A 27,975-nucleotide genomic window follows, 5' to 3' on the forward strand; every position below is an offset into this window, starting at 1 on the left:
CATTCAGATGCACTTACATGCATCTCAGGTGCACAGCGACCCAGCAGATCAATGAGAGCTGAGTAAAAGGACATGATGGCATTTCCCAGGTGCACTCTGTTCTCCTCATGCTGCTCCTCACCTCCAAACCTGCCACAGCATAAACAAAAAACACTTAAAAACCTCTTGACATACAACTGTGAAATCAAACAATAACAAAACATCACACTGGGTGACTATGAGGATAAAATTAATTAAATTAACTTTAATATACCAGGCGGTAATGTAGTACAGAGATTGTACTTACATTGGGAAGCGTCTGTCTTTTTTAACAGTGGGTCCATCTCTTGCAGGATCCTCAGAGATCTTAATGGCCTCTTCAATGGCAGCAAGCAGACCGTTGCCCCCTTCACCTCTCAGTGCTGGACCAAAACACTCAGGCCTCCTGATCAGCAGTCGGACTACCACGTTAGCATTCTCCTCCACGCTCTCTCCTTGAATGATAACATTACACACAATGTTGAAATTTAATTTAATTTAATATAGAGATATTTAATGGGATCTGTTTTAGCCTATTATAGCTATACGACACTTTTTTTTTTTTTGGTTTACATTTGTATATTTATATTTGGTTTATAATTGTGAGTTATAAAGTCAGAAATGTGAGCTAAAAAAAAATCGCTCAATAAAAACTCTCATTTGTGACTTTTTTTTCTCACAAATATGTTTTGTATCTTGCAAATCTGCCTTTTTTTCTCATAATTGTAAGATATAAAGTCAGAATTGCAAGATAAAAAAAATTGTGAGAAAAAAGTTAGAACTGCGAGATACAAACACGTATTTGCAAGAAAATAAAATTCATAATTCTGACTTTTTTTCACAGAATTGTGATATAAAACACAATTGCGAGTTACAAAGTCAGAATTGTGAGATATAAACTCACAATTCTGACTTTTTTCTCAGCATTGCGTGATATAAACTCACAATTGCGAGACAAAGTCAGAATTGCAAAATAACTCACAATTCAGACTTTTTTCTTGCAATTCTGACGTTTTCTCAGAATTGTGAGATATAAACTCACAATTGTAAGTTATAAAGTACATTTCTGAGAGGAAAAAAGACTGATGTCAAAAAAAAGTCTGAATTGTGACTTTATTTCTAACAATTATGAGTTTATGTCTTACACTTCTGACATTATAGCTCACAAATGCAAGGTTATATCAATTCTGAGTAAAAAGTCAGAACTGCGGTTGTGTATCACGCATTTCTGAGAAAAAAAGTCAGAATTGTGAGTCTGTATTGTTTGTATCACAATTCTGAGAAAAAAGTCAGAATTGCGAGTTTTTATAACAATTCTGACTTTCTTTCTTGCAATTGTGGGTTTATATCACACAACTCTTACCTTTTTCTCACAGTAAAATCTTGCAACTCGCAAATGTGTCTCGCAATTATGACTTTGTGGTAATGACTTTTTGGTCATTGTGAGTTTATCATGCAATTCTGACTTTTTTCTGTTTATAACATGCAATTGGGAGTTAAGTCAGAATTGTGAGGAATGAACTCGCAATTCTGACAAAAAAGTCACATTTGCAAGACATAAACTTGCAGTTCTGACAAAAAAGTAATTTGTCTCGTAGTTCTGACTTTGTAACTCGCAACTGCAAGCTTACATCTCAATTCTGACAAAAAAGTCAGAATTGTAATATAAAAGTCACAACTACCTTTTTTAATTTTTTTTTTCGCTGGCAGAAACGGGCTTCCATAAGATTCTCATACTAACGTATGCAAGTTACACTCTCCTTTGTTTAGTTAGTTACAACCATAATCACATCATAAATACAAACCATTAACAAAAACAGCGAAACGCAGGAAATCCAAATACTTCTCGCCTCCACCTGGATTCCACCCAATATCTGGGTAACCTTTAGATAAGAGCATAGGGCAGCTCTGCAGGCCACAACCTGCCAAGTACTTCACCACCTACATAAACATAGAGACAAAAATAGTTTTTTGGGGGCCACAAAAACTGGTTAGAATATTTTCTATTTGCACTTTAGGTTTACAAACCATCTCCAGGTCTTGCTCTTGGAGAGCCAGGGCAAGTTCATTGTTATCAATGCAGGATGCAGCAGCAACATCAAGAGGAGTGGAGCCACGCATTCCTAAACAAAGTGATCACTGATTAATTGACATGACAATAAATAATAAATATTACGATTTACTTTCATTTTAACTAGGCTAAACATAAAAGTATATAGTAGAGTTTTAATGTTTTTAAAAAGGAAAGCTTGTAATGGTTAGTTAGTATCAGGATTTACCCAGCCCAATCCCACTGTTCTGCAGGAGGTAGCCCAGATGATCGAACATTGAACGCTGATTCTGTCTGCTGATGCGGCAGAAATAACACAGGAAACGACAGCAGTTGGTCACCATTCGAGGGAATCTGATCTCCTGCTCAGAGCAAATGCAGATTAAATTAATAAATCTTTCAACCGAATCAAATGCTTATAAATGTCTTTTAAAAACTGTGTACCTTGGAATCTCCACCTCCGAGTACGTTCACCATAACCTCCATGACCGTCTCATGCATTCCCAGAGCTCTCATAAGATTAGGGTGCTGGTAAAATACCCTGTTGCTCATAATATTTCTGAAAGAGAAAGACAAAAGATGGTTGCAACTAAATTTCTTTGCAGTTGCTTTTGCTACTTATTCAAGTTGAAGGATCATGCACTCACCCGATACTTTGGATCATCAGCCTCTCCTCTTCAGGCCCCATCTGTACGATGAGCAGGGAACGGATCTGTCCAAGACACTCCAGTAGCTCCATTGTGTCTTGCACAGACACTGCATTGATAGTGTAGGCTTTGGGCAATGCTCGGATCAGTTCACCCAGGGCGTCGTACTGCCGATGTAGCAGACTGAACATGAGCCGCACCAGCTCAGGGTTCTGAATGAAAGACTCCTGAGCCCAGTGGATCATGGTGTGGGAGATCAGCTCCTGCAGAGTACCTGTGACACAAAAGTTCATGTTATTAAGGTATGGAAAAAAGATGGGACTTCAAAGTCTAATATGAAGTAAAAAGACTTACTGGGTTTTTTATCTTCTTCAGGTTCTGGCTCTGCCTCCGGCTTCTTTCGCAAGTTCTTAACTTTCTCCACTAGTCTCAGGAGGCGCCCACGGAGAGAGTTGTCCACCTCCTCTTCCTGCTCCTCCTCTTCAATATGAACACCTATGACAGAGAAGGAGAATACATGTGACTCCCTACTTTACGTTTGACAAAAGTGACTTCTTAGATGTTGCTGAGGTTTAAAGAGGACATCGGATGCAAAATTCACTTTTACATGGTGTTTGCATATAAATGTATGCACACAACCACCCTACAATGATAAAAAATCATTCACTCCTCTTTTTAAATCCCTAAAGAACTAAACAGTCTCAAATATCAAGCCATTTTGATTTTCTTAGCAATATGATGTCATACTGCTCAGGCCCCGCCTATGACCGCTGACGGACTGTCCTGTATTAGCATATTTCCACCCTCAGCCAGGTGTATGCTGTACACCACCATTTTCTCCGTGCTTGAGCAGCTGTAGTGACAACAGTATCTCGTAAGCAATGCAGGTGTTTTGTATTTGAATGTAAAAGTGAACATAAGAGTCTTCTTTTTCTTCCGACACCAGAGCCACTGAGGACGCAGTGGACTTGTTTTGTTTTTTATGGTAACGTGCCACCAAATACACTTAAAAAAAAAAACAGAACAGAGGGGCGGAGTGAGCATAAGCTCATTATCATTTAAAGAGACATACACCGAAATGGCTCGCTGTGAACAGAGCTGTTTTTACAAAGGTAAAAAGAGACCATTGAGATTGTGTACTTTGGGTATGTTGCAGGCATTCATGAAGACCCTAAAGCAGGGGTCACCAAAGTTGTTCCTGGAGGGCCGGTGTCCTGCAGAGTTTACCTCCAACTTTCCTCAACACACCTGCCTGGAAGTTTCAAGTATACCCAGTAAGACCTTGATTAGCTGGTTCAGGTGTGTTTGATTAGGGTTGGAGCTAAACTCTGCAGGGACACCGGCCCTCTAAGACCGGATCTGGTGACCCCTGCCCTAAAGATTCATACTAAATTGTGGAAAATGGGCATCTGATGTCCCCTTTAAAAAAACTGCATGTTGAAATAGGAATGATATGTTAGCAGCAACAAATACGGACTAATGATATTGGTCTTTTATAAAACAAAAAACAACAACAACAACAGTATGTTGCACGTCTGTGTGGTTAACTAACCACAGTGAGCTAAAAGGTCATGGTGAAATGTGAGCAGGTCATTCCGGACTTCTTCAGGAACGGGGCAATCTTCCTCCTCTGGACAGTGCTTAAAGCTCATCAACATGTTCACCTGAATAAACAATGTAAGTGTAAATTTTAGTTCTGTTTTTTCTCCGGAGAGAAAAAGCTAAAAAAGCTTTATATATACCAAGTAGGGCTGGGTGATAAATCGATAACGATAATCATCACACTATATAAACTTCCTCTATAAACGAGAACAAGAGTTCAATGAGTGATCGATATAACGAACAATTAACCATCTGGTTTTTACAACTTTCACATTGGAGCAAAAATCTGCCTTTAAACTTGAAAAAAAAAAAAAAAAAGACATTTATCGTGATAATTATCGATATCGACTAATATGAAAAAAATTACCGTGATAATATCGCAATGATTTTTTGGGCCATATCGCCCAGCCCTAATACCAAGGCTTCATTGTCTCTCCAGATCAGCTAAACATTACCTGTTCCTGCGGAGGGGAGCGGAATTCGCGGGTCTTGCGGGCTGTTTCTGCGGCACTCATCGAGAAGGCCTGCATGAGGTCATTATATCGGTGTCTCTGATTGGTCTGCACCTGATTGACAAACATGTCCGAGAAAGCGATGATAGCTTCTACTCTGTGACGCAACTCACAGTCGCAGAAATATTGGAGGAGGGTACACATCTAAGAATGAGAAAGACAGAAAAAGTCAGAGAAATACTAACACACATGAAAATCAGCATCAATCAATCAGTAGTACTTCACCTGAAGTTTAACAGACTCAGGAAGCTTCATATGCAGCAGTCCTTCACCAACATCCTCCTCTTCCTTCGCTTCTGCCTCTGCTGCACCAGCTTCTTTCTCATCTTCTCCCTTATCTTCTCCATCTGTTGTTTTTTCTCTATCCGTTTTTTCCGCAGCATGTTCATCCTCCTTCCCTTCTTTTCCCGCCTGCTTTTCATATTCCTCCTCCTCTTCCTCCTCAGGTTCGAGCTCATCCTCCTCCTCTTCCTCAAGCTCTTCTTCCTCTTCTTCTCCCATTCCTTCATCCAGCAGCTCTCCCTCATTTTCACCCTCTACTTGCTCCTCTTCCTCTTTTACCTCTGTTCCTTCCTCTTTGGAGACTAGATGTTGTTCGGCATCTCCAGTTTTGGCGGCCTCTAGTTCTTCAGCCAGGTTCTCACTATCAGTAAAGACGGATGGTTCGATCAACTTCAGGATGTGCTTGACGTCGCTGTCATCATACACGCCCATTATCAGCAAGGTGCTGATGAGTTTCAGAATGGGCACGAAGTGGAACTCAACGCTGCCACCTACGGGATCCCGCATGGCCTGGCCACCATCCTGCACAGCTTCTGTAAGCATGCTCAGGGCGTGGTCTTTAAGCATCTACAGTACAGAAAAACAAAAAGAGTCAGCAAAGATGCCAATTTTATGGCACTAATCTAATTTTCTCCACCTACCTGGAGAGGTATGATAGGACTGAGGGTGTAGATGTCTGCATTAGTGCCCACAAACCCAGTTGGGGCGAAGTGTAGTTTGGGGCGTAGACAGGTTGTGAGCCCAACCCCAGGAAGCGCATGGGCCTTCTCAGCATCAGAATAGAGGGTGATGCTACGTGTGTCATCCGTCATGGGCACAATAAACTCCTTATTAGTCATCAGACGGTTGCGCTTGGCAGACTCAAGGTGCATGGAGATGAGCAAGTCGTAGTAGCCACTACGGATGGGGCCAGGTAGGTAGGTGTTTTCGATGGCGTAGAAGAGCTGCGATTCGTCAACATGGCTGCAAAGGGCGTGAGAGACACGGTTGTTGCCCAGAGCGCACACCGAGCCGTACAGTTTCAGTGTGTGGTAATGGAACTTCATTAGGTCGGTGCGCTCTGACAGTTCCAGGATGTCAATGCACCTGGAGAAGTGAGGAAAGATGATTGCATTTTCACAGCACACAAAAAAATTTTAGGGATCAAGGAATTAATTTTCATATTAACGGAATACCTGTTTTCTTCTGGAATGTGCAACGCCATCATAATAAGAGGTTCCATGCATTGCACCTTCCAGCCCAGCCTCTCACTCACACGGCCAGTTTCGGGGGCCAAAAAGTGATTCGGCATCCGGCTCCATATGACAGGTGTCAACATCTGGACATCCAACCTAGGAGGACACTGAGGGACTGGGTTCTTATGGTCGCTACGGAACATGGCTGCAGAGATGGGCATGATGTTCTGGATATAGAGAAGAAAAAGCAGAATAAGTTACATTTAAGTAACAGAAATTACTTTATAATGTTTGTACAACAAAATGACATCTTAGGCACGAGACCTTTAGTTTGCCGAGCTCCACCTGCAACATGTTCTGGCTTGATGGCAAACAAAAGACAGCAGGGAAGAGCTTAGTATTGGGTTCCACCTGAAACAAAGAGGAACAGCTTAATTATATTACAGTTAAGGGTCAAAAATTTAAATACTTGCAGAATCTGCAAAATGTTAAAGTTTACATACACTTGATTCTTAATACTATGCTGTTACCTGAATGATCCACGGCTGTGGTTTTTGTTCATGAGTGCCTTGTTTGTCCTGAACAGTTAAACTGCCCACTGCTCTTCAGAAAAATACTTCAGGTCCCACAAATTCTTTGTTTTTGTTTTTTTTGTTTTTTTTTTTTAGCATTTTTGTGTATTTGAACCCTTCCCAACAATGACTGAATGATTTTGCAGTCCATCTCCACACACTGAGGACAACTGAGGGACTCATATGCAACTATTGCATATAACTACAAGGGACTTATGAACAACTATCACTAAACAAACAAACAAAATAAAACAGCTGTGGATCATTCAGGTAACAACACTATTAAAAATGAAGTGTATGTAAACTTTTGAACGAAGTCATTTTCATTAATTCATCATTTTCTCTTGTGGAAATCTTCTTTTATGTGAAATAGAAAGTCAGTACTAAATACAAATTAACTTGCATTTTGTATGATCCCTCTTATTTTGTAAAATAATTAACATTTTGCATATTCTGCAAGGTGTATGTAAACTTTTGACCTAAACTGTATATACCACTTGAAACACTGCTGCAAACATGTAGTTTTGGCAGCACCTTGGCAACCACCCATAACACAATGATTTTTTTTCCCATTCACATTTTCAAATCCGAAAATATAAAAATCTATTTCTTTCTACAGTACATCTTAGCAACCTGCTAACATACCTAGTTCCTTATGCATTTTACATATACAAAAAACAAGCAAAACGACTTAACTTTGACCACTTTCTCTCACCTGGTAGAAGGCATTGATCTCTTTCCCGTTGGCTGTGAAGGTCATCAGTCCTGTGTCCAGGTCCACCAAGCAGCCAATCACAAAATCCTCCTGGCTGATGCGTGTCTGCTGTGAGCTGCTAAACTCTCCTCCCCACACCATGTAGCAGTTGCTGCGTTTTACACTGAGAAAAACAGTCATTGAGTTATTCTGAGAAAAGTAAAATGATATGAGATGGTTTAAGTTAAATAGATAGTTCATTAAAAATGAAAATTACTCTCCAGCCATCCTAGGTGTATATGACTTTTTTTCTTTCAGACGAATACAATCAGAGTTATATTAAAAATGTATTCTAATACTTAAATACTTTATGTACTTTAATGTCTCTTTCAAGCTTTATAATGGAAGTGAACAGGTGTTGAAATTTTGAAGTTCAATAAAGTGCATCCATCCATCATAAAAAACATTCCACATGGCTCTGGGGGGTTAATAAAGACTTCTGAAGTGAACTGATGCATTTTTATTGGACTTCAAAATCTTAAACCCCAGTCACTGCCACTATAAATCTTGAAAGAGCCAGGACATTTTTTAATATAACTCTGAATGTATTCATCTGAAAGAAGAAAGTCATATACACCTACCTAGGATGGCTTGAGGGTGAGTAATTTATGGGGTAATTTTCATTTTTTGGGTGAACTATCCCTTTAAGCCTGCATTTTTATTTTAATATTGACATTTATGCCTATTGTGGTGGAAAATTAACTAAAGTATGTAGAAAACATAAATGGTCTTACCTGTCATGAATGTTGCCTTTATCGTCCCCAACTGTAACAGTTACATTTCTAACTTTACCAAGATCAAAATGTGGGTCATACTGGTGGTAGTCGGGAGTGACCCACCCTGCCCATACCCCACTGGGCTCCTGTCCGGCAAACACCCGAACTGAATAGTAATACTGGTGGAATGAAAAGAAGGACTTTTTTAGATAAAATTCTGCAAGTGAAACAAAGATATTTAGTAAGGAAAAGACCATAAAATTGAATTCATACAGTCGTTGTGCTTGAGATAATATCAACATCGTCTCGATCATCTGGGACAACGTCCTCCATCAGACGAGGCACTGTTGGAACCACTGGTGGTGGAGCTATAAACGCTGCCTTCTTCGCCTTGGAAAAAAAGCTGAAAATCACAGATATTTTATCACTTTAGAACCAAAAGAGAGAATTACAGATCTATTATCTACCATATCTTCTCTCACCCTCTCTTTTTGCTTTTTTCTGTGGTGGTGTCCTTCTCATTCTCGCCCTCTTTGTTCCCAGGAAGCTCTTTTGGAACGGATGGCTCCTTTTCTTTCTCATCTTGCTCCTTACGAGTGGCTGACTTCTTCAGGAGCTCAAATTCAGATTCGGGGTCCACCTCAAGAGCCTCATCCTCAGGGATAGTGAGGGTTCGGGTGAGGGGAGAAGCTCCAACTGGTACCTTGAAAGTTTCGTGGAATTCAATTGGCATGCTGAGTCTAAAGAACAAAAGGTCTGTGTTGGCATTTTGAGATCCAAATGTCCTATGAGTCAGTTTCAGACAGGGGGCGCTATCCACCGTTCCATCCACACGGGACACCTATTGAAGCAATTAAAGCAGGCATCATTTTTAATTTTAGTTTAAGTTTTAGTAATTGTCAATAGTAGTACATTAATAATTGTGTTACCTCAATATGAGGGTGGTCTGTTGGCACAGGCACAAACTGGGGCAAGCTCTTGCTGAACCACATGGTAATATCTCTCTTCATGTTGATGGCGAAAGGCTCAAAACCTTCCTGCAGACCACAAATTGTGAAGTAACGCAGGCTGCTCACATTCTGCCCAAGGTTGATACGGCCCACCTGGGACAGTCCCAGACTGCATACAGGGATGAAACCTGGTCAGGATGACAGACATGTCATTAAATGTCACAGCAACTAATGTCTCAATCTTATTCCTCTTTGTGACTCTCACCCTCTCCAATCTCAATGTCTTTGAAGGCCATCTCAGATCCAGAGTCACTGATAAGCATTTCTCCATTGAGAGTAAACATGATATTCAGCTCCGTCAGGTCAATCATGCAGCCAACAACGTCACCAGACTGCCACTGCCGGCCAAACGGCTCATTCCCTATGTGCCAACGCTGAGCCTATGATTAAAAATCATTGGTACAATGAACCATTGCAGGTGGTTTTTAAACGAAGAAGACGATAACGATGCTAATGCAAATTATTTAAGTACCTTGAACCCATTGAAGACATAGGCCAGGTCATCTGATCCCAGCTCTCTGTCTGCATGGACGCTTGGTCTTGCCCACCCAACTCTCATCTCTCCCACTGTTACCGCCTCAAACTCAAAGTACCATTTCCCTTGGGTTACGGCGTAGGATTTCTCTGCCCTGAACACACGGATCTTATCACTCCGACCACTGCCAGCCCCATGTCCACCTAGAATAAATGGTCATAATGGCTTCGATGAGTATAAGTTTACAAATACAAAAGTCATTGTATGACTTTATGTTCGCTTTGAAGAAGACTCACTGCTCTCCTGGTCAGGTGGCTCAATATTGTAGCCATAGCCAATCAGAGTCCGTACAGCGGCACATACACTGTCACGATTGGTCTTTTTTGTCTTTTCGTCCAGTAGATTGTAAGGTACAAGACGGGGGTTGCGCTTGTTCACAATGTCCTAAAACAAGCAAAATCAGAAGCATATGAAGCAAACCCTACAGAAAGATCAGGGATTAAAATGCTAACCTCATAGAACCTTATAAATATTACTATTAATAGTAACATCTTCAGGATTTTCTGTCAGAAAACGGTTGAATATGAGTTCTTAGGTACAAAAATATGAAAAGTAAGAAAAACTAAAAATTTCTCAAAATGTCTTTAAAAGCCATGTTCTGGATGCATTTTTTGTCATTCATTGTTATTTATATTTTGCTGCACCTACCTGAATAATGCTGTAAGTCCAGCCTTGACGAACACGGTCTCGAGCCCAGACGTTGTGTCCATTTTCAGCCAGTCTTTCCACGAGTGTGTTCTGATTCGGTGTCAGTTTCACATGGTTGAGGTCCAGAGGAGCAGGTTTGTATCCATTACATTGCATATACCTAAGAATTAAACAGAAAATAATTTGTGTTTAGACATCATTTTGGTCTTGCTTTTGTCACTGACAGGACAGTTCACACAAAAATAAAATTCTGTCATGAATTACTCACCCTTATGTTATTCCAAAACCGCAAGACCTTTGTTCATCTTCAGGATACAAATTAAGAATTTTTTTATTAAATCCAAGAGCTTTCTGACTCTGCATAGACAGCAACACAACTGACACATTCAAGGCACACAAAGGTAGTAAGGACATTGTTAAAATAGTCCAAGTGACATCAGTGGTTCAACCTTAATTTTATGAAGCTTTGAGAATAGTTTTTGTGTGTGGTAGTCTTGTGAAAATGCGTCAAAGACTGACACATAAAAGAAATTGTTGTAAAAAGTTATTTTTGTTTTCTTTCCACACAAAAAGTATTCTCGTAGCTTCATAAAATTAGGTTGAACTACTGATGTCAAATGGACTATTTTAATGATGTCCTTACTACCTTTCTGGGCCTGAACATGGTTGCGTTGCTGTCAGTGCAGGGTCAGAAAGCTCTTGGATTTCATCAAAAACATCTTAATTTGTGTCCTTAAGATGAACAAAGGTCTTACGGGTTTAAAATGAAATGAGGGTGAGTAATTAATGCCATTTAATGACATTAATAAAAAAACATTAATATTTAATTTAATGCAAAGCAATTAAGACTTCATTATTTCTTTATTAGTGTTGAGTGATTAGGGGTTATAAAAAAAATAATACTGACGTTTTAGGAAGTTTGATTTTCTTCAAGTTCTCCTCTGCTTTTTCGTCACCCATGCCTACGTGACATCCTAAAGCAAGAAGAGTCCTATAGAGACAATACAGAGAAACATGGGTTAAAAAGAAGAAAACACAGAAACAAACATGTAAAAGCTCAGTATTTCACTCACTTCAGTGTCTCTCCAGACATTGCCAAGTTGTAGTTCTTCTCGGGCTCCGGAAGGCTCTGGAAATCTACTAGGCAAGGATGCAGTTTTTTGTTGTCATCACGAAACTAAAAATGGGGACAGGAGACAGACAGTACTGAGTATGAATTGCTACAGAGAAAAATCAACAAAAAGACATATTATTTATATATTAAATATGTTAATTGTGAGCAATTACACTATAAGTCAAAAGATTTTTATTGTTTTTTAAAGACGTCTCTTCTGCTCTCAAAACCTGTATTATTTGATCCAAAGTACAGCAAAAAAACAGCAACTTACTATTTTTACTATTTTATATAACTGCTTTCTATTTGAATATATTTTAAAATATAATTCCTGTGATCAAAGCTAAATTTTCAGCATCATTACTCCAGTCACATGATCCTTCAGAAATCATTCTAACATTCTAATTTGCTGTTCAAGAAACATGCATTATTATTATTATCAATATTTAAAACAGTTGAGTACCATTTTTTTCAGGATTCTTTGATTAAAAGAAAGATCCAAAGATCAGCATTTATCTGAAAAATCTCAACTGTTTCCAACATCATAATAAATGTTTTTTGGGCAACAAATCAGAAAATTAGAATGATTTTTGAAGGATCATGTGATTGAAGTAATGATGCTAAAAATTCAACTTTGTAATCACAGGAATAAATCATATTTTAAAATATATTCAAATAGAAAACAGTTATTTTAAATAGTAAAAATATTTCAAAATTTTACTCTTCTTATTTTACTCTTTTACTCTTCTTATTTTACTGGATCAAATAAATGCAGGCTTGGTGAGCAAAAAAGACTTCTTTAAAAAACATTAGATATCTTACTGTTTAAAACTTTTGACTGTTAGTAAATATCATTTGATTATAGTTTTATTTTATGTTTTCATAGACTCACCAGTCCATAGGTCCAGCCCTGCTCAATTCGAGTGACGGCCCACAGCTCATGGCTGTTCTCTGCCAGTTTCTCTCGAATCCGCTCTAGATGAGGAGGAAGCACAATCTGCAGAAATAATTTAGATGGCAAAATCAGTAGAGCTCACTTTATTAATATATCCCTTTAACTATATTTTATGAAATCCCACCTGCACAGTGTCCACAGGGCACGGAGTGAAGGCAGTGTGGGAAAGAGACTGGGTCGGTCCCAAAAGGTTCCGGACCCCATTATAGTCATGCTTATACTCTTTAATGGGCTCAATACGCAGTTTATCTTTGGGCAAAACGGCTTCATAACACGGGGCATAACCGGGAGGAGGAAGGAATTTGAAGTCTCCATGCCGCCCACCAAGAAGAAACCGAACTCTATGATGACGAAAAACAACAAAAATGTAGAAAGCATTTTTGAATTTGTCCAATCCTGCTCCTGGAGGGCCATATTACTGCAGACTTAAACACCATCACACCTGCCTGGACATTTCTAGTGATTCTAAAGACTTTGATTAGCTGGTTCAGTTGTGTTTAATAAGAGCTAGAGTTAAACTCTGCTGTATAGTGGCCCTCCAGAAACAAGACAGGACCTCTTTATTAGGTTTAACATTAACAATCATTGAAACTACATGCTTGGCTCTCACCTGATTCCAGCTGAGAAGCTGACCACAGGGAAAAAGAGACCATCCAGGTTGAAGTTCTCAAACATGCCTTGAACGGGATGTCCATTGATCCGGAAGGAGATGCTGGGAACGCTCAGATCCAAACAGCAGCTCACCACATCTCCAGCCCCGAGAATGTGTGGACTAGATGAGGACACATGACGTGGTACGCGACCTGACGAGAGAATAATGTTATAGATGAGCACATTGGGATATCAGTGTTCTGGAACTGATGGACGAAGGTAATCCTCACCTGACCACAGATGTAGGCCATCAAAGGCATACGAGTAAAGATCATCTCCAGCTCCATTGCTTCCCCATCCCTCTCCTCCTCCTGGGTATGGGCTGTAACCCTCAGTCAAAGCCCAGCCAACACGAAGGTGACATGCTTGAGCGGTCAGGAATGGCTCCACATGGTCTACAATTAACTCGTAGTACCACTTCTTATACTGTGTAGAGCCTTCACATGTGCCCAGAAAAATGTTGGGTCTCATACTGCAAAACAACAAACATGAGATCTAGATGCCAAACAAACCTTTTATTATATATCATTAAGGTTGTAGAATCAGACCTGGTGACATAATTGATAATGTTGGTCTGCAGGAGGAGATCACGCCCCGGAAGCAGATTCTCAGTGATCAGATTCTGATTGGACCTCACGGCAACACCGTTACACACGCATAAAGAGCAGAGGACATCTAGAACCTTCGATGGAAAGCAACAACAGGTGGTAAGACACAATTGAAGCCGCAGTCTAGAAAAGTCCCAGTCTTGATTATAAAATGATATCAACCTTGTGATTGCGTCCATGCTTGTCCAAAAGCGCAATGATAGATTTGATGTGGTTCTCCTGGATGATGTTAAGCACCTCAGGGCTTTCAATAAGGATACAATACAGCACCTCCAGAATGCCTGACAATCAAAATATGTAAAAAGGCACTACTATTTAAAAAAAAATTTCCATTTCAAGCAAATGTTGATTAACATTCTATTAATTAAACAATCCTAAAAATTAAATAAAGTACTCTATTGGACTTTTAAATAAATTATAGCTTCCTACCTGAGGACGCCTCTAAACGGTCCAGTTTGCTGACCAACCAGTCAAGATTATCACAGAACAAAGCACAGTTTGCCCTGTTTCCTCTGATCAGAGATGCTATGGGAGAAAAAAATTGCAAGGGCTTTACATTTTTCCAAAAACACTGAAAAGCAGTTCACTTCCAGAACAAAAATGCAAAAAATACAGATAATGTACTCAAGCCCTTGCCATCCAAGATGTTTATGTCTTTCTTTCTTCAGTCGTAATGAAATTATGTTTTTTGAGAAAAACATTTCAGGATTCCTCTCCATATAATAGACTTTTATGGTGCCCCTGAGTTTGAACTTCCAAAATGCAGCTTCAAAGGGCTCTAAACGAACCCAGACGAGGAATAAGGGTCTTATCTAGCAAAACGATTGGTTATTTTTTTAAAAAATGCACAGTTTATATACTTTTTAACCTCAAACGCTGGCTTGTCTAGGTTTGCGCGAACTCTGTTATTCTGTTTCGAGACAGTTAGGGTATGTCGAAAAACTCCCATCTCATTTTCTCCTCCAACTTCAAAACCGTCCTAAATTGCTGAAGAAGTACCAACCCAGTGTTTTCAAAGTGAACATGCAAAGAAAGTCAAACTCCCTTTACAAAAAAAAGGCAAAACTGGGATGTAGGATGATTTTGAAGTTGGAGGAGAAAATAAGATGGGAGTTTTTCAACATACCCTAACTGTCTTGAACTGGAAAAAAGTTTGCACAGACCTAACAAGACGAGCATTTGAGGTTAAAATTTTTTTTTAATTATATTTTTTTAATAAAATAACTGATTGTTTTGCTAGATAAGACCCTTGTTCTTTGGCTGGGATTATTTAGAGCCCTTTGAAGCTGCATTTAAACTGCATTTTGGGAGTTCAAATTCAGGGGCACCATAGAAGTGCACTGTATGGAGAGGAAACCTGAAATGTTTTCCTCCAAAAAAAATAATTTCTTTATGACTGAAGAACGAAAGACACAATAAACATCTTGGATGGCAAGGGGGTGAGTACATTATCTGTACATTTTTGTTCTGGAAGTGAACTATTACTCTTTTAAGTTCATCAGTGTGGCTAAACATGCATTACATGTTACAATCATTTGTAAACACAGCCATACCTAGCAGCTCATAAAATAAGTTGACTATCTCTTTCCAATACTCTGCTGCTTCCTCCCCAGCAAATTCTGAGAAGTGGGCCGAAGTGTTGTAGACATTCAGCCGATCAACACAGTCCAATACGAGACTGATCATGCCCTGTGCAACAAAGCAGACCATGGTAATTATGTGCATATGTTTTTTTTTAAATATTCTATGTAATCAATGTAAAGACTTAAATTATTGTATTTGTATACATATTTGCCAGTATGTCTAACCTCCTCTTGGAATAGATTCTGACGATTCCTCAAAGAGCGCAGTTTGGTTTGCTTCTCCTCATGTTCCAGCTCCTCCTCTGGAGGTCGGAAATAGAAGATGAGATCCTGCAAGGACAGAACCACGGCATCTAGAGGCATAGACGGGGATGATGGGCTTGGAGATTTACTCTTTCCTCTCAGAGTGTCCAGACCCCTGTTAGACAACACAAATTAACAAATAAATGTTGTACCCTGATATTATACCCTTGATAAAACCAACATATTTTTATTAAATCAGCATTAATGGTGCTAAACTGATCTATATAGTCTCCAGTTCTGGCTAAGCTGGTCCGTTTTAATGACTTTTAGACCATTTTTTGTCTTCCAACCTAAAATACCAGCTTAGACCATCACATGCTGGTTTAAGAAGGGATTTTTTCATACTTAATGAACTGAGTAAAGAGTCCTGTTGTGCTATAGATCATTCTAGCAGCCTGGGATTCTGCTGTCTGAGAACGTGCCACAGTCAGAGCGTCATCCATGTGACCTTCCAGATGCAGTATAGCCTAAGAAAAATAAACACATATTAGCACTGGTGAAATCTGTGAATTGTGCAGTTTTAGGCCTGACTAGAGTGAATTTGCACCACTGTTCAAATCTGGAGTCAGTAAGATTTCTTCTTTAAAGAAGTCTCTTATGACCACCAACACTGCATTAATTTGATACAGTAAAACAGTAATATTGTGAAATATTATTAGAATATTTGAAATAACTGTTTTTATTCCTGTGATGGCAAAGCAGGCATTACTCTAGTATTCAGTGTCACACAATCCTTTAGAAATCATTCTAATATGCTGATTTGGTGCTCAAGAAATATTTCTTATCATTACTAAAAAACAATATTTTTTTTAGGATTCTTTGATGAATCAAAAGAACAGCATTTATTTAAAACAGCATTTTTGGTAACAATGTAAATTGTCTTTACTCTTACTTTTGTAACAGTTTAATGTATCCTTGTTGAATACAAGTATTCATTTCTTTCAAACCAACAAAACAAAAATCATACTTGCCCCAAACTTTTAAACAATACTGTACATGTCATTAACACTTGTACCTTCCTTTTCAGTGGCCCCAGCCGAGCAGACTTGGCATCCACCGCGGCATATGTGAGCCACAGGCTGGTAGAGGCATGCTGTACAAAGCACATAGACTCCCCATACTTGATCTCCGGTATCCCCATTCCCTCCACGTCACGTTTTTGAGCCACCTCCGTCTTCTCCTACTCAGTCACATGACGTTTGACATCAAATTTTGATAGAAAACATTTTCCAAAGGGCAACCTCTCCGAGAGTAAGGTATAAAGCTGAGCGTAGAATACAGACCTTTGAAGCACGAAAGCAGAAAGCAGAGTTCTTTGTATTCGCTTTTTCCGCGTCCACAAGCAGGAGTCCTTTCTCTTCATCCAGACACAGATACCTGCCTGTGGTGATGTGACGCACCCTGAAGGACTGACCCCACTTCATGTGGCTACCACTCCACCTGTGCACAGGAGGTTGAACATCAGCTCAAAAGGAGGAAAAAAACATCTTTTCTGCTTGTTAATGCTCTTGATGTATACAAATACTACCAACCCAATGCGAAGAGGCTCCAGCCTCCACAGAGATCTGGCATGGCTGCAAACGGCTCCACCTTCATAATGTGCATTTCTGAAAAATAATGCAAAACAAGAAAAAATTGACCCGTTTGTGTGTTTATACTGAATGAAATTACATTCAGTTGTTTACATTACAGTAGTATATGGCTTTATATCTCACCGTCTCTGGTCATCGCCCTGGTCAGCAGCAGGAATCGTTAAACATTCATCCATGTGCCCATGGAAAAGACGCAGAACATGCCCTCCAGTCAGATACCCTGAAACAAGAAAACATCACAAAATTATGCATTATGGTTGTTGTAAACACAATGAAGAAATTGCATATTAATATTATTTGCTTACAGGATTCGCACAGATACTGTAAAATGAAATTACAGGACTTTCAAGGACTTTTCAAGCACTACGTCTTAGATTTTCAAGGACTACAATCAGAGATCTCACTTATCAAACAATGTCTTATCTTTCAAATTCTAAAAAAAAGCTAAATAGATAATTGAAAATATACTAATATCTAAATCAAATGACTCATGAACCCGCTCCGAAATCACAATCTAAATCAAATGGTTCGCGATCCGTGCTCTGTGCACCAAACTTTCGATCTTAAGCAAAAGATTCACAAACCCTCTCCGAAATCCCGATTTAATTCAAATGATTCGCAATATGCGCACCGAAGTTCTAATCTGAAGCAAAAGATTCACAAATCCACTCCGACCTAAAGCGAATGACTCGCAAACCCACTTTAAAATCCTGATCTAAATCAAATGATTCATGCTCCGAAGTTCCTATCTGAATCAAAAGATTCACAAACCTGCTCTGAAATCCCAATTTAAATATAATGATTTGCGATCTACACTCCGAAATTCCCATCTGAAGCAAAAGATTCATGAACCCACTCCAAAATCCCGATCAAATTAAAATGATTCGTGATCCACGCTCCATAGTTCTAATCTGAAGCAAAAGATTCACAAACCCACTCTGTTCCAAAGCGAATTACTCGCAAACCCACTTTGAATCCTGATCTAAATCAAATGATTCATGCTCCGAAGTTCCGAACGAAATCAAAAGATTCACAAACCTTCTCCGAAATTCCGATCTAATTCTAATGATTCGCAATCTGCACTCCAAAGTTCAGATCTGAAGCGAAAGATTCACAAACCCGCTCCAAAATCCTGATCTAATTTCAATGATTCGCAATCTACACTCTGAAGTTCCAATCTGAAGCACAAGATCAATGAACCCGCTCCAAAGTCCCGATCAAATTAAAATGATTTGTGATCTGTGCTCTGAAGTTCCAATCTGAAGCAAAAGATTCACAAACCCATTCCGAAGTTTCGATCTAAATCCAACGCTTCGTGCTCCACGCTCCAAAATTCCAATCTGAAGCAAAAGATTTACGAACCCGCTCCAAAGTTCCGACCTAATTAAATGATTCACGATCTGTGCTCCAAAGTTCCAATCTGAAGCAAAAGATTCACAAAATCACCGCTCTGAAATCCTGATCTAATACAAATGATTTGTGATCCATGCTCCACTGTTTCAACCTGAAGCGAAAGATTCACAAACCCGCTCCGTTCCAATCTAAATCAAATGACTCACGAACCCGCTTTGAAATCCCAATCTAAATCGAATGATTCATGCTCCGAAGTTTCAATCTGAAGCAAAGGATTCGCGAACCTGCTCCAAAATTGTGATGTAATTTAAATGATTTATGACCTGCACTCTGAAGGTCCGATCTGAAGCAAAAGATTCACTAACTCTTTCTGAAGTTTAGATCTAAATCAAATGATTTGCGTTCCGCACTCCGAGTGGAGCCCTTCAAAACAGTGAATCATCTTGCGGCTGATTCAGAGTTTTAAAAAGCTCAGTTTCTCCCATTTAATCTGGTTTTTGCTAGTAAATTGCTTGAAATGAATGATCAAAATCACGAGTTTGAATCAACTGGAGCGGTTCCAGCGTAAATGTTAGTACAAACTACTGTAGTAGTCAGTACTACTGGCTTAGCTCGCTAGTTTTATGACTTTAACTGAAATAAGCAGAAAAAAAGTATGATTTTTTAATTTTGCATGAAAAGATATGTGCTTATTGAAAAAAATAAACACTTATTTCATAGAGACATTGCATTTTATAATTCAAGCACTTTTAAGGTACCTGTTCAGGAATGTTGCTATTTTCAAGGGTTTTCCAGGCCTTAAAGTCAAATTCAAGTACTTCAAGCACTGTAAGCACTTTGGACGAACTCTATGCTTACCCTCTGCCAGCTCACAGCCAGAACAGACCGGGTTCATGTTCCAAAGAGTTTGCATAAAAGAAGCGTCCACCATGAGGTCTCCGCTGGCATAGGAAAGGTGCTGTTGATGGGACAGATTTTTCAGGAAAAACTCTATATGCTCCACTCAAAAGAGACTGACTACGTAGAGACTGGCTTTACCAGATATCTCTCAGAAGACACGCTGACCAAGATGAGATCGTCGCCCACCCTGACCTTCTCACCCTCTGACCTCTGCTTGGATGCAGGGTGAATGGTCCACCAGCACGCCTCACCTGAACGAAGACAAGGATATCCTTTAGTCAGATTTCTCTTTTGTATATTTACAAGTACTATCAGTGATAACGATCCGCTAGAAATCAATCACCTGTCGATTCCTCCCGCAAGCCAACGTCAAATGCCAGCTTGTCTGTGAGTGACCTTGATGTCGTCAAACAGCTGAGGTACTGCATCATACAATGAGATGGCAATCAATAAAAATGGAAAGGTCAAATGATTCTTTAATAGTAGTAAATTGTCTCTCAAAGTACTTATCTAGTGTGTATGTGTGTATTGAGATTTGACCCACCATGCCAGAGTGAGTGTGTCTGAGCAGGATAGCATGGCCATACAACAATGTGCGGTGGCCACCTCCTTGTGAAGACTAGGAAGAAAGTGGAAAACATGATCATACAGAATTCAAGAGATGCATAGTTTACACAACATTAAGGTGAGTAAAGAAATGGACACACTGACAGTGTTATAAGTGTGACAAGGCGGCTATAATATGAGGAATAATACAAGGAACAAAGAGAAACTTACCCATTTATCCAAATCCACTGCCTACAGTAGGCAAAACAGAAAATAAGAGAAGGAGGACAAGAGATTATCATGCTGAGTTCAGAAAAACAATGTAAAAACATTTTCAGGTTATACATACAGATACAGTGCCTTGCAAAAGTATTCACACCCCTTTGTTTTTTTCACGTTTTTTGTTGCAGCCTTATGTATAACTGCTTTAAATTACCTTTTTTTTCTCCAAATCAATCTACCCTTTATACACTAAAATAACTACCCTCTATAGCACTAAAATAACTCTCAGATTGTGAGAAACAAGATTCTCTGGTCTGATGAACCTCAATTCCAAGCAACATGTATGGAGGAAACCAGGCACCCTCATCCTGTGGGGCTGTTTTTCAGTAGCATGGACTGAGGGACTCGTCAGAGTAGAAGGAAAGCTCAACACAGCAAAATATAGAGACAGACTTATTGAAAACCCAGTCCATAACATTCAGAATCTCAGACTGGGCAGAAAGTTCACGTTTCAACACCACAATGACCCTAAGCACACAGCAAGAGTGGCTTATAGACAACTATGTAAACAGCCAGGGCTTGAACCCAATCAAACATTTCTGGAGAAACCTGAAAATGTGCGTCTGCACCAATCCAAGCTGATAGAGCTTGAGAGGTGAAGAGGTGAGGAGAAGAATGGCAGATAATTGCCAAATGCAGATGTGCAAAACTAGTTGCATCATACCCAAAAAGACTTGAGGCTGTGAATGTGCTTTAACTAAGTACTGCTTTAAGGGTATGAATACTTATGCAATGTACTTATTTTAGTGATTTATTTTTAATAAATCTGCAAAGTTGTCATTACGGCAAATGGAGCGCAGATTGATGTGGAAAAAAGTCATCTAAAGCAGTTTAACATAAGGCTGCTACAAAACAAAAATGAAGCAGTATGAATACTTTTGCAACACACTGTATGCATACTTTTATGAAAAATTGTCATGCTGTTTCAAACCTGAATTAAATTAATTTTTTAAGTGACAATGACCTGATGTATGTGCTTTGAACTAACCTCATTAAGCTCAGTTGTGTTAGCCAACATCTCCTGAAGGGCCCGCACAGATAAGGACTGCTCCAGAATAAAGCAGCATATCGCCAGATCTGGAGGAACATTCTAGAAAGACAATCAAAAAAAAGTGTACAGAAAACTGGAAAACCAAAACATCAGATGTATTTCATTAATTCAGAATTACATAAATGAAAAAGCAAACCTGGGCATTGGATGTTGTTTCCAGAAAACACAGGCGATTTCCAAAACCCTCACAGGACAGACAAAGTTTAATCTGCTCCTTCAGGATTGTAGCAGTGCACTGGAGAACCACTTGATCATCCTACGAAGAAAATAAATGTAAAGATGTCATGGAGAACTCCACTTCCAGAACAACAATTTACAAATAATTTACTCACTCCCTTGTCATCCAAGATGTTCATGTCTTTCTTTCTTCAGTCGTTAAGAAATTATGTTTCTTGAAGAAAACATTTCTGGATTTTTCTCCATATAATGGACTGATATGGTGCCTTGATTTTGAACTTCCAAAATGCAGTTTAAATGCAGCTTCAAACAATCCCAAATGTGGTTGCAAACGATCCCAGCCGAGAACGAAGGGTCTTATCTAGCGAAACAGTTATTTTAATAAAAATAATACAATTTATATACTTTTTAATGCCTAACGCTCGTCTTGTCTTACTCTGCCTGGACTGTTTTTGTTCCAGTTCATGACAGTTAGGGTATGTCGAAAAACTCCCATCTCATGTTCTCCCTCAACTTCGAAATCGTCCTATATCACTGTTTTACCTTATTTATTAAGTATTTAAATTGTATTTTTTAAATGAAAATAACTGATTGTTTCGTTAGATAAGACCTTTGTACCTCGACTGGGATCGTTTACAACCGAATTTGGGATCGTTTAAAGTCGCATTCAAACTGCATTTTGGAAGTTCAAACTCGGGGCACCATGTCAGTCCATTATATGGAGAAAAATGCAGAAATGTTTTCTTCACAAAAACATAATTTCTTTACGAATGAAGAAAGAAAGACATGAACATCTTGGATGACAAGGGGATGAGTACATTATATGTGCATCTTTGTTTTGGAAGTGGACTTCTCCTTTAAGTTTTAAAAAGCCAAAACATTTTACAATAGTTTCAGAGGCAAAAAAGCTAGCAAAACTGAACTCAGTCTTTCACTTGACGATAAAAGTTCAACTTTGTGATCAAGACATTGTTATGTTTTGTTGATGTATTGTATGTCATTAAGACTACTAGCAATAAATGTCTACATTTTTGCTCTTTTGGAATCATATAAATCCAGTTTGATATCTGGTAAGATATTAACACTTCCTGAAATACTGCTTTAGACAAGTCATCACTGTTTTCTTTGCACCAGCTTGTCCATAGCACACGTCGTTGCTAAATAACAGCATTTGTGTCCTTGATCAGGGCAGCATGCAGCTAATCCTGAATGTGGCTCAGGTTACAGCCATGACACATGAGGAGGAGGCTTAGATGAGGCCTGTCCGAAAAGAAACAATTTGATTTTTGCCTAAATATATTCAAGCTCTATAAGAAACTCAATTTATTTGATCTTTATACAACATAGTGATAAAGTCTGTGGTGGTGCTCCTAATTTTATGTGGAGCACCGCCCTCTGTAACTCTATTCCCGTGCAAGGTGACCTCAAATGTCTTAATTTCATAGACAACGTTGTAACTGCTTCACTGATTCAGTTCAAAGTATATGATGTGCTGTATAAATACGCAGTGTTTATACAATTTGTATTGTCAGCATTTCATAATAAAGATGTAACTGAAGCATGCCTTTACAAGCAATTTGGGGCAGGTCATGTCCTTGACAGGCTAGTCCGTGTGACGGTGTATTATGTATGTAAGTGTGTCATCTGCTGAGATATTCCAGGGCTGGAATGTAAGCCAGTGGGCCGTGAAAAACCCTGTCCACACTGACACATGGTGCAAGCAACCTGAGACCCAGCACTTGACAATATAGCCAGTGTGAGATCACAATAAAAACTAGATAAAAAAAAAATAGTTTGTAGACAGACTTTAAGTTGGCTTGAAAAAGCCTATCCAGAAAGGTTAAAGTAGTTTTTAAATCAATTAATACTTTAATGCAGCAAGGATAAAATAAACTATGGAAGCCTATTTTCACCGCTGAATTTTAAAAAATGTAAAAAGGTCATTGAGTTTTTATCTCACAATTTCGAGTATAAATCTCGCAGTTCTGGATTTTTTTCTTGGAATTGTGAGATTCCAAATTACGAGAAATAAAGTTTAAGGTAAAGGTAAAGAATTATGAGATGAATATATATACTCGCAATTGTGAGAAAAAAGTCAATTACCTTTTTAAATTTTTTTATAAATAAACTTGCAATTCTAAGAAATGAATTGCAATTTATAAATTCTAAGAAAATTCTAACAAATTCTAATTCTACAATTCTAAGAAAAATGTCAGAACTACAAGAAAAAAGTCAAAATTGCGAGGTATAAACCCGCAATTCTGGGAAACAAAGTCAGATTTTGGACTTTGTAACTCGCAATTGTGAGTTGATATCACAATTCTGAGAAAAAAGTCAGAATTGAGAGAAAAAAAGTCAGAATTGCAAGATATAAACTTGCAATTCTGAGAAATAAAGTCAGAATTTGGACTTTATATCTCGCAATTGCTAGTTTTAACAAGGATGCATTAAATAGATCAATTACAAGTAAAAGTCAAGACTTTCATATTGTTACAAAAGATTTCCATTTCAAATATTATTATTATTATTTTTTTCTATTCATCAAAAGCTGTTTTCAACATATTGAGCAGCAAAACAGTATATTAGAATGACTTCTGAAGACTGGAGTAATTTTACAAATAGACAATGGTTATTTTAAATTGTAATAAAAATATTTCAAAAAGTATTCAGTGTAGTCAATTAATATGTGACCCCGGACCACAAAACCAGGCAATTTTTTTTTAAATTGAGATTTATACATCATCTAAAAAACATAATTTTAATGAGCTTTCCATTGATGTGTTGTTTGTTAGTTAGGACAATATTTGGCCGAGATACAACTATGTGAATATCTGGAATCTGAAATCTAAATATTGAGAAAATCTAAATATTGAGAAAATCGCCTTTAAAGTTGTCCAAATGAAGTTCTTAGCAATGCATACTGCTAATCAAAAATGAAGTTTTGATATATTTACGGTAGGAAATTTACAAAATATTTTGATGGAACATGATCTTTGCTTAATATCCTAATGATTTTTGGCATAAAAGAAAATTTGATCATTTTGACCCATATAATGTAATTTGCTACAAATATACCCGTGCTACTTAAGACTGGTTTTGTGGTCCAGGATCACATATAAGGTCACAAAAACTATGTACAAAGATTTAGAAAAAAGTTGTTCAGAAGGTTTATTTCATTTCAGCTTTTGAAACATTAGCTAGGCTATCATATTACAGTAACACAAACATTAAATTCTTTTTCAATCAGCTTTCTCCCCTACTTGTCTCTCCCGGCCTCCACTTCATTCTCTGTCCCTCTATTTCAGGCTATAGCACCTGCTACATGCAGTTTTCCCGAGCAAGAAAGGAGCGCGACATACTGTATCCACCAGCAGTGCTGACTGGAAACTAAGCCACATAGTGACCAATCATTTATGACATTAAAGATCAGTAGCACAGAGTCTAGAGAAAATGACTATCTAACTCCTGTTAGACAATCACTCCGGAGTCCAGAATAAAACTTTAAATGAAGAATGATCCAAAATTACCAGAATCCTGAAAGACATACTACCAGTCAAAAGTATTGACACTCCTGTACACTTTAGAATAATAGTATAATCATCCAGCACCAAGAATGGCTAGTATATTTCATTTTTTTATATTTTAATTTGTCTAGACTCTAGATTACATGTCTGCTCATTCTGAACATTCCTCATCCGACTTCACAAGATGCATTCTGAGACAGTATTAAAAGGAGTGGACACTCTTTAACTGCTCATCTTCAAATCCAACTTTTTACAAAAAAAAATGCAATTAAAAATTCTAAATATGAGCTGAAAAGCTCTAGAGGCTGTCATAAAAGTAGCAGGACATGTAACAGACTTTTTAAATAGACTGCAACAAACAGGTGTTGGTTTAGGACGAGCCTAGAAAGCTGCTAATCCCAACTCTGTATATAGACGCCGCGCTCACAGACAAGCAGCATCACAAACAACGGCAGCAAGCACTAGTTATCTCGATCTTTTGCGTTGGATGAACTCCATAACAGTGTTCAAATCTTTCAGTGCATCCATGACAGGGCAGTTTTAGCTCTGGTAGTGTTCATGTTGACATAACCTCAACACAGCCAGGTCAGGCATTTACAACACAAAGGTCAAGGATGGCCTCCTCTCTCCATAGAAGCTTGACAAGTGTATGACAGTAATGGACCTCATTCTTACATCCTAAATTTGCATATCTTGTATATTTAGTTTATAGTCTAGGTCTGTATTTTAGTCTTGGCAGTATGTTGCCATCATGCTTCTGTGCAGTGCCAAGTGTAAAGTCCTGTTTCAAACACTGACAATCCAAGCTCTGCGCTGCACAAAGTATAAATAGACAACAATGGCCGCAAATCCATACACCTGGTCATGTCACTCCACTTGCATCCATTAAAACTGCATGAGAGAGCTGTCAAAATGAGGTTTTGACTTTAACAATATATAATGTGTAGTGTTCAGAATTCTTAAACACTTTAAACAATTAATGTCGAGTCATTTCCATTCATTAAAAATCACATTTCTAAAGCACAATAAACAGTGTATTATATAACATGTATTACCACACATATAACTTCAATACTTTAAGGTATACACATGCAAATTAACCAGAGGTACAGTATGGAAGTGTCAAGCGTAACTCACTGTTCGTAAGAACTGGATTTCCTCCTCTCCCTCTGCTCCTTCTGCCATGGTGCAGTAGAACTACGGGTACTGGCAGTGGATGTCAGACGCGGTCCCTTCTCTTTCCTTCTTCCCAGCTGGGACAGACCCCAGCCTCAGTGCTCCCACTTCTCTCCGTGCCACAGACCACAGGCTGCCTGTCTGTGTGGAAGTACTGAGAGTCTCCAGCTCTGGCGAATGTGGTTCAGAGAGATTAACAGGCAGCTCCACTTTCTCTGGTTTCCTCTCGCTGCTCCACATCAAAGGGGAGGAGCACCAGCTTCATAAAACTAACATTATCACTCCGTTGGGTTTTGCTACTACATAATAAAGGATGTTGTTATCCTGAGGGGACTGAAGCTTTTACTTAATAAGCGACAACATTGCACCTTTTTATGCTGTCTCTAAACTGTATTGAGATATTCAAAATAAATAAAACAAATTAAATGAACCTAAAGTAATTTTAACATTAAAATTACATACTCAATATTCTATTTATACAGACTTAAAGGGATAGTTCACCCAAAAATGAAAATTGCAGTATTATTTACTCACACTTAAAGGAGAACTCCACTTCCATTTACAAACAATTTACTCACCCCCTTGTCATCCACAATGTTCACGTCTTTCTTTCTTCATTTGTAAAGAAATTATGTTTTTTGAGGAAACGTTTTAGCATTTTTTCTCTATATAATGGACTGATATGGTGCTCTGATTTTGAAGTTGAGGGAGAAAATACGATTGGAGTCTTGAGTCAGAATATACAGTGTTCAGGCAGAGCAAGACAAGACGAGCGTTTGAGATTAAAAAGTAACTATATTCTTTTAATGAAAATAACTGATTGCTTTGCTAGATAAGACCCTTCTTCCTCGGCTGGGATCGTTTACAACCGCATTTAAACTGCATTTTGGAAGTTCAAACTCGGGGCAGCATATCAGTCCATTATACAGAGAAAAATGCTGAAATGTTTTCCTCAAAAAACACAACTTCTTTAGGACTGAAGAAAGACATGAACATCTTGGATAACAAGCGGGTGAGTACATTATATGTGAATCTTTGTTTTGGAAGTGGACTTCTCCTTTAAGCCATCCTAGGTGTATATGACTTTCAGACCAATACAATCGGGGTAATATTAAAAAATGTCCTGGCTCTTACAAGGTTTATAATAGCAGTTAATGGGTGTTGAGATTTTGAGGTTCAATAAAGTGCATCCATCCATCATGAAAGTACTCCACATGGCTACAGGGAGTTAATAAAGGCCTTCTGAAGCGAACTGATGCGTTTGTGTATGAAAAATATCCATATTTGAAACTTTATAAACTGTAATTTTTATCTTCCACTGTTTTACATGCCTTCAAAATGAGAGAGTGGCATTCCAGTGGATGAAATAGGATGCAAGTGTAGCGTAAGCTCTGGTGAAAATATGCTAGTCTTGCAAGAACCAAGTTTTGTTTACAGCAAAGGAAAACTAGTCTCCTCTTGGCTTATATCAAAATCCTCCGACATTTCTCTTTACAAATCATTGTTTTGTAATTCTAATTCACAATTTATGTTTTGTTTTGTTCTCTCTCCTCTGTGCTTCTGTGTTTGTCACTTCTCACCGGAGCTTTCGCTACACCTACATCCAGTGTTGCAAAGTTCGCGATTTTCACACGGAATT

General features: G+C 38.5%; 1 protein-coding gene across 7 annotated transcripts in view; it reads right to left on the reverse strand.

Annotated features, from left to right (window-relative positions):
- ryr1a (ryanodine receptor 1a (skeletal)) overlaps positions 1–26,545 on the reverse strand; it is a 64,841-nt gene extending 38,296 nt beyond the window's left edge. For all 7 annotated transcript variants that reach the window (XM_051121831.1, XM_051121828.1, XM_051121832.1 and 4 more), the window contains exons 1-47: positions 26,298–26,545; positions 21,596–21,715; positions 21,397–21,498; positions 20,358–20,378; positions 20,125–20,199; positions 19,924–20,002; positions 19,719–19,831; positions 19,539–19,638; positions 17,451–17,547; positions 17,268–17,342; positions 17,019–17,175; positions 16,751–16,915; positions 16,081–16,202; positions 15,658–15,850; positions 15,403–15,538; positions 14,279–14,374; positions 14,012–14,130; positions 13,790–13,923; positions 13,472–13,713; positions 13,201–13,393; positions 12,715–12,931; positions 12,528–12,632; positions 11,595–11,698; positions 11,429–11,512; positions 10,522–10,681; positions 10,110–10,257; positions 9,811–10,016; positions 9,544–9,718; positions 9,258–9,466; positions 8,811–9,169; positions 8,602–8,731; positions 8,347–8,507; positions 7,574–7,736; positions 6,611–6,697; positions 6,287–6,513; positions 5,753–6,197; positions 5,055–5,678; positions 4,773–4,973; positions 4,268–4,379; positions 3,070–3,210; positions 2,716–2,989; positions 2,513–2,627; positions 2,298–2,430; positions 2,047–2,141; positions 1,824–1,959; positions 287–473; positions 18–129 (exon numbers count right to left, since the gene is read on the reverse strand). In XM_051121831.1, the coding sequence (XP_050977788.1) occupies positions 18–129; positions 287–473; positions 1,824–1,959; positions 2,047–2,141; positions 2,298–2,430; positions 2,513–2,627; positions 2,716–2,989; positions 3,070–3,210; positions 4,268–4,379; positions 4,773–4,973; positions 5,055–5,678; positions 5,753–6,197; positions 6,287–6,513; positions 6,611–6,697; positions 7,574–7,736; positions 8,347–8,507; positions 8,602–8,731; positions 8,811–9,169; positions 9,258–9,466; positions 9,544–9,718; positions 9,811–10,016; positions 10,110–10,257; positions 10,522–10,681; positions 11,429–11,512; positions 11,595–11,698; positions 12,528–12,632; positions 12,715–12,931; positions 13,201–13,393; positions 13,472–13,713; positions 13,790–13,923; positions 14,012–14,130; positions 14,279–14,374; positions 15,403–15,538; positions 15,658–15,850; positions 16,081–16,202; positions 16,751–16,915; positions 17,019–17,175; positions 17,268–17,342; positions 17,451–17,547; positions 19,539–19,638; positions 19,719–19,831; positions 19,924–20,002; positions 20,125–20,199; positions 20,358–20,378; positions 21,397–21,498; positions 21,596–21,715; positions 26,298–26,345 (7,497 nt within the window). In that variant the 5' untranslated portion in view covers positions 26,346–26,545. The remainder of the gene's footprint in view (positions 1–17; positions 130–286; positions 474–1,823; positions 1,960–2,046; positions 2,142–2,297; positions 2,431–2,512; positions 2,628–2,715; positions 2,990–3,069; positions 3,211–4,267; positions 4,380–4,772; positions 4,974–5,054; positions 5,679–5,752; positions 6,198–6,286; positions 6,514–6,610; positions 6,698–7,573; positions 7,737–8,346; positions 8,508–8,601; positions 8,732–8,810; positions 9,170–9,257; positions 9,467–9,543; positions 9,719–9,810; positions 10,017–10,109; positions 10,258–10,521; positions 10,682–11,428; positions 11,513–11,594; positions 11,699–12,527; positions 12,633–12,714; positions 12,932–13,200; positions 13,394–13,471; positions 13,714–13,789; positions 13,924–14,011; positions 14,131–14,278; positions 14,375–15,402; positions 15,539–15,657; positions 15,851–16,080; positions 16,203–16,750; positions 16,916–17,018; positions 17,176–17,267; positions 17,343–17,450; positions 17,548–19,538; positions 19,639–19,718; positions 19,832–19,923; positions 20,003–20,124; positions 20,200–20,357; positions 20,379–21,396; positions 21,499–21,595; positions 21,716–26,297) is intronic.
- Positions 26,546–27,975: the final 1,430 nt, after the last annotated feature.

Source organism: Labeo rohita, chromosome 10 (genome assembly GCF_022985175.1).
Source record: "Labeo rohita strain BAU-BD-2019 chromosome 10, IGBB_LRoh.1.0, whole genome shotgun sequence".
NCBI classification, from domain to species: Eukaryota; Metazoa; Chordata; class Actinopteri; order Cypriniformes; family Cyprinidae; genus Labeo; species Labeo rohita.